The 11,150-nt window shown below is 40.0% G+C and overlaps 1 protein-coding gene across 1 annotated transcript in view; it reads right to left on the bottom strand.

The window, feature by feature from the left end:
• The window catches only part of GLDC (glycine decarboxylase), a 110,196-nt gene that overhangs the window by 20,406 nt on the left and 78,640 nt on the right, over nucleotides 1–11,150 (bottom strand). The window contains exons 18-20 of the mRNA XM_027863103.1: nucleotides 9,545–9,694; nucleotides 5,728–5,840; nucleotides 1,510–1,651 (exon numbers count right to left, since the gene is read on the bottom strand). Coding sequence (XP_027718904.1) covers nucleotides 1,510–1,651; nucleotides 5,728–5,840; nucleotides 9,545–9,694 — 405 coding nt within the window. The remainder of the gene's footprint in view (nucleotides 1–1,509; nucleotides 1,652–5,727; nucleotides 5,841–9,544; nucleotides 9,695–11,150) is intronic.

The following is an 11,150-nucleotide window of genomic DNA, read 5'->3' as shown; positions in this document are numbered from 1 at the left end:
GTGCCATGTAGCAGGTGCTTAATAAATGCTTGCTGACTTGACTTCATGTGGACGTTGGTACTTGAACCATGTCTTGAAAGGCTTCACATATGGCTCCAGTGATAAACATGAAGGGGTCATGGACTACTTATATTAACCATGCCAGTGATCCCCTCCACTAGTGCAGATAATTCATTATTTGTTATAGTATAATGAGAAAAGGAAAAATAATAATTTTCCCAGCCAAAGACATCTGCATATTTCTATCCCTTCCCAGAAGCCTTCAGCATTCAATCAAACCTTAACAACCTCTGAAGTCCTAGAGTTCTTATTGTTTGTAGCACTGTTTTGGTGATACCTAGAGTTGTTATTAGATAGGTTGTTATTAGATTTAGAGTTGGGAGAGGGATCCCAGGGGCAATCTAGTACAGCACCCATAAGCATTGATATTACTTCAAAATGGCAAATGGGTGACACAGACAGTATAGTCTAACCTCATCTAATTGGCATGGGTCTATACCCAAGTACAAGCCTTGAGGTATATATTTGACTTTACAAGGCTCACGAGTCTCTGCTCAATATATAGAACACAAAGGAAAAGTGTACAATAATAGGCCTGGAGGGCATGTGTGATGATGAAGCATCATGGTACCATCTCCGGAAAAATTTCTGTAACCACTGAGATCCACCTGTCAACAAGATGGTTCATATATGTTTGTGGTTTCTTCAAGGAATTTCTGTTTCTGGCATTGAAAGAGATCCCTGGTCACTAGCCTCGTTAGATTGCCTTTCACCCACCACAGGGCATAGTGGAAAGAGTGCTGGATTGGAGGTCAAAAGTTTTGAGTTTGAATCTTGGTTCTGCCACTAATTATCTATATGACCTTGAGCGAAGCCCTTTTTTTTTTTTTTTTTTTTAAGATAGTTGGGGTTAAAAGATTTGCCCAGGGTCACACAGCTAGTAAGTGTCAAGTGTTTGGTCTGGGGTCAGATTTGAACTCAGGTTGTCCTGACTCCAGGGCTGGTGCTCTATCCACTGCACCACCTAGCTGCCCCTGCAAAGTACTTCTTGCTAAGCCTCAGTCTCTCACCTATAAAATAAGAGAGTTGGACTAGATGACCTCTAGGATTTCTTACAGCTCTAAATCTACAATTGTACTATCTACTACACCTCCAACTCCCATTTTTCTCTTGCCCTCTCCTGTCTCAAATTGCTTTCACCTCATTTCCCAAGATCTGTCTTCTGTACTCACCTCACCCCCTTTGTTGTCACAGGTCCTTGTGCAATGGGTCTGCTACTATTAGCCTGAGAACACTTGATATGTTTTTTTTGTATTGGATTGAACAGAGAATAGAGAATTTCCTCATTTACAAACCAATTGAAAAGGGCTTATTTCAAGCACCTCCTGCCCATAGGTCCCTAATGCACATCCCACCATCTCCCTATCCACACGCACACACACACACACACACACACACACACACACACACTCTCACACAACACTTCTAAAAGATGGATATATTCCTCACCTTAATATATGCCCAAGAAATTGGTAAAATGGCACTGGAGCCCCAGGGAGAAGCACTGACAGTACCCAAAGGATGCCCATCTTTATCCACCTTTATTGGCATGACTGGATGGTTTGGTAGAAAAGGAGCAAGATGCTTCTTCCTAGACAATTAAAAAAAAACATGAAAAAAATGCACAAAAAAATACAGCAATTTCTTTATGTGGTTGACAATGAAGAAAGAGATCATAAGATCATAAATTTGAAGCTGGAGGGACTTCAGAAGCTCTCAACTCCAACCCTTATTCAAAAGGTTACTTGTTCAAGCTTAAGACAACAAAATGTCATAGTTAGGATTTGAACCCAAATCTTTCTGACTCAGAGCCCAGCCCTCTAACCACTTTACTATGCAGCCTCTCAGGTTAATAATTAATAATAGCTAGCATTTACATAGTGTCTACTATGTGCGAAGCACTATGCTAAGTGCTTTACAAATATTATCTCATTTGATCCTTTGAAAAATCTAGGAGGTAGGTGTTGTTGTTATCCCCATTTTACAGTTGAGGAAACTGAGGCAAAGAAATGTTAAATGACTTGCCTAGGATCACCCAACTAAAAATTTCCTTAGGCCAGATTTGAACTCATGTCTTCCTGACTCCAGGCCCAGGGCTCTATCCATTGGGCCACCAAGCTACCACTGGAGGCAAGGAGTTGTCATTAACTAACAAGTGGTGTGTATATACAAATATGTGTGTATATATATGTGTAGATATGTGTATGTATATATATGTATATATATCTATATACATGTGTATATACAAATATATGCATATGTGTATCTATATGTATATCTATATATGTAGATATACATATATACATACACATATCTACACACATCTATATATAGATACACACATATTTGTTTATATATACACACAGATATATTATCTCCATTGTCATACTATGCTATAGTAACAAACCCTCCTAGCTATATGTAAATGAACATACATACCCTCTGCATCCCTAAACCCCCTCATTTTATAGATGAGGAAACTGAGGCCCAGAGAAGGAAAGGGACTTGCTCAAGGTCACTCATACTATCTAAACAAATTAATGAAAGCAGCATTGTCAGGATTTGAACCAGGAAGGATTTGAACTTGCATTTCAAATCCAACTGTCTTTCGCCAAATAGAATCCTGCCAAGAAACAACCCTGAACAATCCTCCCACTATCACCACTCTTTTCTCAGCCAGCAGAGTTGGAAACTTTGCACAAGCTTCTGAATCCACACGTGTAACCCCAACCAAATGGGAAAAGCTTCATCTTATTCTCCCTAGTTGACTTCATTTTAGCTAAACCAGTGTATTTACATGTTCTCACCTTACCCCACGTAGGAGTAGGAGAGCTGGGCTCAATTATCTTAAGATTTTTGTTGTTGTTCAGCTGTGTCCAACTCTGTGATCCCATTTGGGGTTTTCTTGGCAAAGATACTGGAGTGGTTTGTCATTTCCTTCTCCAGTTCATTTTACAAATGAAGAAACTGAGCCAAACAGGGTTAAGTGACTTTCCCAGTGTCACACAACTAATAAGTGTCTGTGGCCAGAATTGAACTCAGGAAAATGAGTCTTCCACTTCACCATCTAGCTGCCCTATCTTAAAATAAACAATCCTAATTACAGGCCAAGAGCTAGATAAGTAAGTGGTCAATCATCTGCCCACTCTCACATCAGAATCATCTTTGCAAAGCCTTCAGGAAGTAGTTGTCCACACCATTTTTCACACAAGTTAATTTCAGTTTCACAGTCAGAGCGAGTTAACAATTAACAAGTATTTCTTGATGTTTGGTATGGCTTTGTACTTTGGTTTTATTCCTAGTAATAATGTTCTTTCCTCCCAGCTCATCAAATACAGAGTAAGACTCCAGGCGGGGAAAAGGTGAATTTTATAGATACAAATCATTGTTCAGTGTTGACAGTGGCTTGGTAGAAAAGCTTCACTTAAGTGGTAAGTCTTTTAGGGAAACGGCATCATTTTTTTTTCAGTAAGAAAAGTGCATCAGCCATTAAGACTTGAAATGAAGTCCATCTACCCTCAATTGCATTGAGCTATCATGAGCAGAGAATTGGCCATGAATAGTTAAAAGGCCTAGATTCAAATCTTGACTCTGCTATCCTGATTCATTCATTCGACAGACTTTTGTCAAGCATTTTTTTTTTTGGGTGGGGTGGAGGGGGAGGCAATTAGGGTTAAGTGATTTGCCCAGGGTCACACAGCTGGCAAGGCCAGATTTGAAATCAGGTCCTCCTGACTCCAAGGCCAGTGCTCTATCCACTGTATCACCTAGCTGCCCCCATTGTCAAGCACTTACTGAACTTGGTGAGGGAAGAGGGAAAAAAGGTCAATAAGACACAGCCCTTAATCTCATGTAGCTTATAATAAGGGGGAAAAATATACAAACATAATTATAATACAGAATATTGAAAAAATACATTGAAGGGTTGCTAAACAAAAAAACTACATGAGGTCTAGGGAGGGAAATTCTTTACCAACAGGGGTATCAGGGAAGGCTTCATGAAAGAGGTATCATCTGAGTTGAGTTTTGAAGTTAAAGAGGGCATTCCAGACATAAGGAACATTATGAACAATGGTGAAGAGACAGGAAAACACAAGATGTGTGGGGTGGTGGGGGTGGTGGTAAGGATTGGTAAGGGGAACTTGGGTGTACTCCAGCTTGGTTGAAGCATAGGACATAATATGAGATAAGACTAAAAAGTTAGTGCGATAACAGTCCTTGAATATCAAACACAGAAGGATTCATTTTACTTAGTGGACACAAGGGAGCCACCCTGAAGTAGGGGTAATATGATCAGATTGACATATGAAAAGGAGTATTCTATCAATAGTTTCAAGGATTGAAGGGGAAGAAAGTGGAAGTGGGAAGACTTTACTATTGAAATCATCCAGGCAGGTAATAATGAAGACTTGTACTGGAGTGGTGACATCTGGAATAAAGAGATATCTTGTGTGGGCGATGTGGCAGAGATTCAACGGATGGGACATTGGATATAAGATGTGATACTACTTGCGTAGCCTCCAGCAAATCACTTTTGCCTCTCTAGGCTTCAGTTAAATACTTCAGTTAAACTAAACAAATACTTGTAATTAGTCTATAAAATGGGGGAAACTGGCTTCAATGATATTTAAGATTCCCTTCGTCTATAAATATATATCACATAATAATCCTATTATCTAAATGCCAATTATGATTCCTAACAGCCTATCCAAATTCTTGACCTGCTTGCCAAGCTGAGTATCTTTATTATTTTGCATCTGAATCATCTCTTCTTCTACTAGATGCCATTCCTTTAGAATTTCAACATTTACCTAAGGACATCTGGCTTGAACTAAAACCCTCTCTAAAAATCACTGTTTAGTCATTTTTCAGTTGTATCCAACTCTTAGTGACCCCATTTGGGGTTTTTTTTGGCAAAGATAATGAAGTGGTTTGTCATTTCCTTCTCCATCTCATTTTACAGATGAGAAAACTGAGGCAAACAGAGTTACGTGACTTACCTAGGGTCACACATCTAGTAAGTGTCTGAGGCAAGATTTGAATTCAGGTCTTCCTGACCCAGCATTCTATCCACTGCACCACCTAGCTGCTCTGTCTCCAAAAATAATAAAAACAAAAACCATATGCTTTGTAGACACATGCTAATTGTTGTCCACATTACTGGACTATCCTAGAACTGGATACAACAAGAGTTCATCATGAGCAAATGACCTTTTTCTGTAAAGGAGTCCTTAATGATTAAGAGGCACTGATACTTATTGCAAAAGCAAAGATTAACATTTCTATGTGGGTTTCAAAGAAGAAAATGGGCATTTCAATCCTCTGTTATCTTCATGAGTAGTCACAGATAAGCAGCTAACCTGCCTTTAGCTTCATGGGATTAAGAGCTTTAGGAGTCAGAGAGAGGAAAGGTCTCAACCAGGATCACATAAGTAGCAAAACAAGAGTTACGTTTCAAACCCTGGTCCTCTGACACCAGCTCCAGATCTCTTCCCACTCTGCTCCACTGTCATTTCATTTCTGCTTTCCTATTATCAGTCTGAAAGTAGATGGATGAAGGAAGAGAAAAGGATACAGCAAATCTCCAGAGAGGAAGAATAGCAAGTCATCTATCTGACATATTGTATGCCCCCCACTGGAGTCCCAGAGCCATGCCTCAGAACTTACACACCAATGGGCCCCATTCCAGGCCCACCACCACCATGGGGAATGCAAAATGTCTTGTGAAGGTTTAAATGTGAGACATCAGAGCCAAAGTCTCCTGGACGGCAGAGTCCAACCTGTCAGGGAGAAAGATCAGAGATAACAGTCACTGAATGCAGAAAGGGAAACACCACAGAGAGTCTTTCTCCTTCCCAAAAAATACCCCTCCAAAAAAGAAGCCTAGATGTCAATACCTGTGTGCACACAGAAGAGGTGTTCAGAGACATTGGCTGATCAGCAGTAGCAAGTCAATGTTGATCACAGTACCCTCTTACCCCATCAGAGAAAGAGAGAGATGCAGGTCTAGGGAGGGTGGCCAGATGTGGAATCATTTTATGAGCTTTCATGAAATTTTATCAATACTGGCCCTTCCCTTTAGTAAATATTTGACATTTATGCCATCAGGTAGGCTTAGGGTTGCCACAAAAGCGAGAGGGTGTGCTTGTTTAGAAGGGGAATTGAAGAGAGAAAGAGAGAGAGAGAGAGAGAGAGATGTTTTGCATATATGTGATAAATATTTATATAGGGATTATTTTATTTATTGTATCTATGCCCCCAGCACATTATCTGACACACTGTAGGCACTAAAAAGATATTTGTTCATTGATTGATTGATTGATAGTTCAGAGGAAGAATGGTAGAGTGGCTGAAGAGGTGGCTAAAATTCACATCTGACACACACTGTGTGACCCAAAACATGTCATTTAACCACTTAACCTATCTCAGAAAACTCTAAGATTATACATTGCATAAAAGCTACAGACCTGCATTAGTAGAAAGAGTTTCCTCACTTGGGAATTCTCTATCAATGAAATCACAGGTCCAATCCCTAGGCCTTTGTATAGCTGATACTAATTATATACTCAGTGATTAGGTCTATGTGAAGGGGAAAGGGTCCCGATTTTCAAAAGTGGCAAAATTTATTACCTTGTTATTGGGAATACATCCCCATAATATCTTTTTCAGTCTATCTAGCTTCTTAATTAAGTTTGGCATGTTTCTGGAGGACACACACATTGGCTTATTGTTGTTCAGTCATGCCGAGCTCTTCATGACCCCATGGACCATAGCACATCAATACTGCCCATGGGGTTTTCATGGTAAAGATATTGGAATGGATTGCCATTTCTTTCTCCAGTGGATTAAGGCAAACAGAGGTTAAATAACTTGCCCAGGGTCACACAGCTAGTGAGTGTCTGAAGTTGGATTGGAACTCAAGTCTTCCTAACTCTAGGCTTAGCATGCTATCCACTAAGCCATCTAGCCGCCTTTACACAACTGGCTAAGAGACCTTAATTAGAAAGAGTGAAGCACCAAGGACTAACCATCATAGGACTTAGGGCTGGAAAGATCCTCCTAGGATCATAGAATCTAGAGTCACAAGAATCTTTAGGGGTCATCTAGTCCAACTCTCCCATCATTACTGATGAGAAAAGTAAGGAGCAGAGAAGGGAAGGGATCCAAGATCATTCCACCCTTGTCATCTTCCTCCTAACAAGAGTCCTATGACAGGTGCTGAGGACGCTTACTAACGTCCCTTCCTGTAATAGCCTCCTATCCGGTCTTCTTGTCTAATCTATCCCTCTGATGCAGCTTTCCATCCTTTGCACAACCACCAAAATAACCTTTTTTTATGTACAGATTTCATCATGGTACTCTTCTACTCAAAGAATTCTAATTGTTTCCAGAATAAAGTTTGAACTGTGTATCCTGGCATCCAAGGCCCTCAACAACCTCACACCGTCTAGTCTAACCATCTCATTTTTATGTTTGGGGAAACTTAGGGAGAAATTGGCTTTCCAAGGTCTTTTAGAGAGTGAGAAGAAAAGCTGGAATTTAAAACCAGGGTCCCTATCACTCTAAGGAAGAAAACGGCTGAGAAATAATAAACTGCCACTGATAAACTATGACAAAGGTAATTTTCACTGCATCAGTCTGAAATTCAATACCAGTTTAAGTCATTTCAAAATCATTCCTATTTTGAACATGGTATATGGTAACCATACTAAGCTTCAATACTTAACAAAGCAATGGGTACAGGGTTAGGTGTTCTCTTTCTAGGACTACAAAGCACTATGCTGTCTGTACACTGTGTCTTTAAAAAGAGTCAGTGTGAAGCACAGAGAAGGGGGGGAAATGATAGGAGGTGGCAAGCTCAATATATTCAGGAGACTATTAAGCAGATCAGGACAGTCTTCTACTCCCCACTGTGTTTTATCAGCAGAGCATGTTACAAAAACCGTAGAATTCATCAGCATCACCCCCTAGGACATGCATATCCATCTCTACTTTACAGTTGAAGAAGCCGAGCAGCTGAGAGAGTAAATGATAGAGCCCCAGGCCACTGATGCGTCAGCAAGCACCTCAAGCCGTAAATCTAGGAAAGAGGCTCTGGCAGCCCATCTTGACCAGAGGCTGCCCCCATAGGGCTCCATCACCACCTGCCAAGCTTGCTGGAGAAATATCCACTCTGGATTCCCAAATAGAAAGCAGTGAATGAAACCAGATGTAAAGAACACAGAAAAAGGCAGTGTGATGTAATCTTTGAAGTCAGAGGACCTGAGTTAAAATCCCAACCTGTGGGAGGAAGTCACTTAACCTTTTTAGGGTCCTCATCTGCCAAAAAAATTGATCTGTAAGGCCCTTTTCAAGTCTAAATCTATGAGCTTCAAGTCTATGTATTACGTGTTAATTTAGCCAACATAGGAGGTAAGAAGAAAAATAAAGTCTGATTTTTGTTTTTTGCCTTGAAATTGCAGGTTTATCAAAGATGACTCAGTTTATAGAGAGAACTCTTTTACATTCATTCATTCATTCAAAACACATTTATCAAGTGCCTATTGTGGGCAAAGTAATATGCTAGGTATTGGTGAAGATACAAAATTTAGACAATACATACTCCCCCATCAGGCTGTCAGGTCCATGAAAGAAGGGTTAGCCCCTTCCCTAAATGATATCCTAAACAGAAATCATGAAAACTACAAGATGTTACAAGATAACTTCAAAACACAGTTATTATAAAAGGTCCTGGGGGAAAAGAATCCCCATGGAGGGGTGGCCTCCATGAATTCATGAATTCAGCAGGCAAAGCCAGGGAGGAAAGATCTTCCAGGCATCAGACACAGCCTAAGTAAAGTCAGGCTGCATGGTCAGGGACAGAGAGAGTCATACTGTAATATGAGATGGGGCCTGAAAAGTCAAGTTGTGGAGGGCCTTGACTTCCAGGCAAAGGAATGGGAAATCAGTAGGAAATAGGCAGCCACTGATGACTCTGGAGAAGCAATAACATGACCAGACCAGCTCTAGGTAGAAAAAAAAGGTTGTTCATCAATACAAAAAAAAAAAAAAAAAAAAACCTAATAGAACGTAAACAAAATGAACACTAGAAGCTGTGTAATTGCAATGACTAATCTTGACCCCATAAAAGAGATGAAGGTAACTCTGACCTTTTCTCAGAGAGGTCGGGGACAATCAATACAGAATATTGCACATGCTGTCAGATGTGCTTACTACATTTAACAGCTTTGCTCAACTGTTTTTCCCTTGTTAAGAGGGAAGGATTATTAGGTGGGAGACTAAGGTAGGTACATTTCAGAACAATGGTGGTGTGAAAACAAAAGCATCAATAAAATTTTAAGAAAAGAAATATTGTTCTAGCAACAGTATAGAGAATGTTCTGGAAAGGACCGTTTAAGAGGCTATTAAAATCATAGAAGCTCTGAAAGTATTAAGATGTAGCAAGATGATGGCAGAAGGAATAAAAAGGGATAGACTGTCCCACCTGTGCATTCATGTTTGCTCCATCCAGGTAAACCTGGCCTCCGTGTTGGTGGATGAGATCACACACATCACTGATATTCTCCTCAAATACCCCATTGGTGGATGGGTAAGTGATCATGATGGCTGCCAGGTTCTCTTTATGCTTATCTACCTATAGGACAGAAAAATAGAGGGAAATAAACCATTTGTATCTCCTAAATAGATAGAAAAGTGGAATCCCAGAATTTGGAAACTGGAAGATCATTTAGTCCAAACTCTTCATTTCACAGATAAGGAAACTGAAATCCAGAATGATTGGGTGATGTGTCCAAGGTCACACAGTGAAGGAAGGACAGGGATCGGAAAAGGAATTTGGTCTCAACTTCAACTTCACTTTTCTACTATACACAGGGAAGTAGATGGAGCAACAGAGAAGGTACTGGACTTTGGAGTCAGCAAGTCCTGATTTCAATTCTGGCCTCAGACATTTGCTAACTGTGTGACCCTGGGAAAGTCACTTAAGCTCTGTCCCAATTTCCTCATCTATAAAATAAAGATAATAATAGCACCCACTTTTCAGGGGTGTTGTGAGGATAAAATGAGATAATATCTGTAACATGATTTGTTAATCTAAAAGTGCTGTATAAATACTAGCTGCTATTATGCTATTATGATACTAGTCTTAGACTTTTTATTCTTAAAATTGCCTGACATCCCATGAGTAGTAAGGACATCTAGGTTATAATTATGACTCATGAAGACACTGTAAAGAAAAATAAAAACACCTATTCTAGCTACTTCTCAACAGCCTAAGTTGGAGAAGGTTGCAGTGACTTGGACACAAATGACTCTAAAGAAGGGTTTGTTTTTTAATCTAATTTTCATAGTGTCATGGAAATGAGCAGAGGACCCAGAGTCAAGAGACCTGGATGTGAATCCTGGCTCTGCCACTTTACACCTATTTGGTCATGACTTAGGCAAGTCCTTTTACCTAAGCCTCATGTCTTCACTTGTAAAATTCGGATAATAGTGAAATACTTGTTAAGGTAGACCCTTATAAACAACTAAATGCCCTAGGCAACTCTCTAAGCCTGTAAGGTTAGTTAGTCAGTTGGTAAGCATTTATTAAGCAGCTAGTAATACCAAGCATTTTATTAAGTGCTGGGTATACAAAAAACAGTCCCTAGAGAAGATCAGGTGCCTTTGGCACTGGTAGAGTGTTTCCTCACTGCAAGTTTCCTTATTAACCAAAGGAATCAAGGCCCACAACAACCTTATTATTATTACTGTCTCAACCTTCCACTTTCCTTTATTTGGGTATAGTGAATCTAGCACATTCTCCTGTCCCCCCAACCCCAGGTATTTCCTTCTCTTCTTTCTCTGAAAAGACAGAGAAGTCTTGTCCTTGGCCTTCTGATAAAAGCACACATACACAGAAAAGCAAATAAGTTTTGTCAGGCTGGTGGGCCTAGGCATCATTAAGCAGGGGCCAAAAAAAATCAACCCAAAGTGATTACATCATATATTTAATAGTCTTATAAAATGCACCCAAAGGCAAAGAATGTTCATTAGAGAGACCTGAGGAAGGAAGGAAGGAAGGAAGGAAGGAAGGAAGGAAGGAAGGAAGG

Source organism: Vombatus ursinus, unplaced genomic scaffold (genome assembly GCF_900497805.2).
Source record: "Vombatus ursinus unplaced genomic scaffold, bare-nosed wombat genome assembly UNPS02014770.1, whole genome shotgun sequence".
Classification (NCBI taxonomy): Eukaryota; Metazoa; Chordata; class Mammalia; order Diprotodontia; family Vombatidae; genus Vombatus; species Vombatus ursinus.
This window is presented reverse-complemented; position numbering and strand designations above follow the sequence as displayed.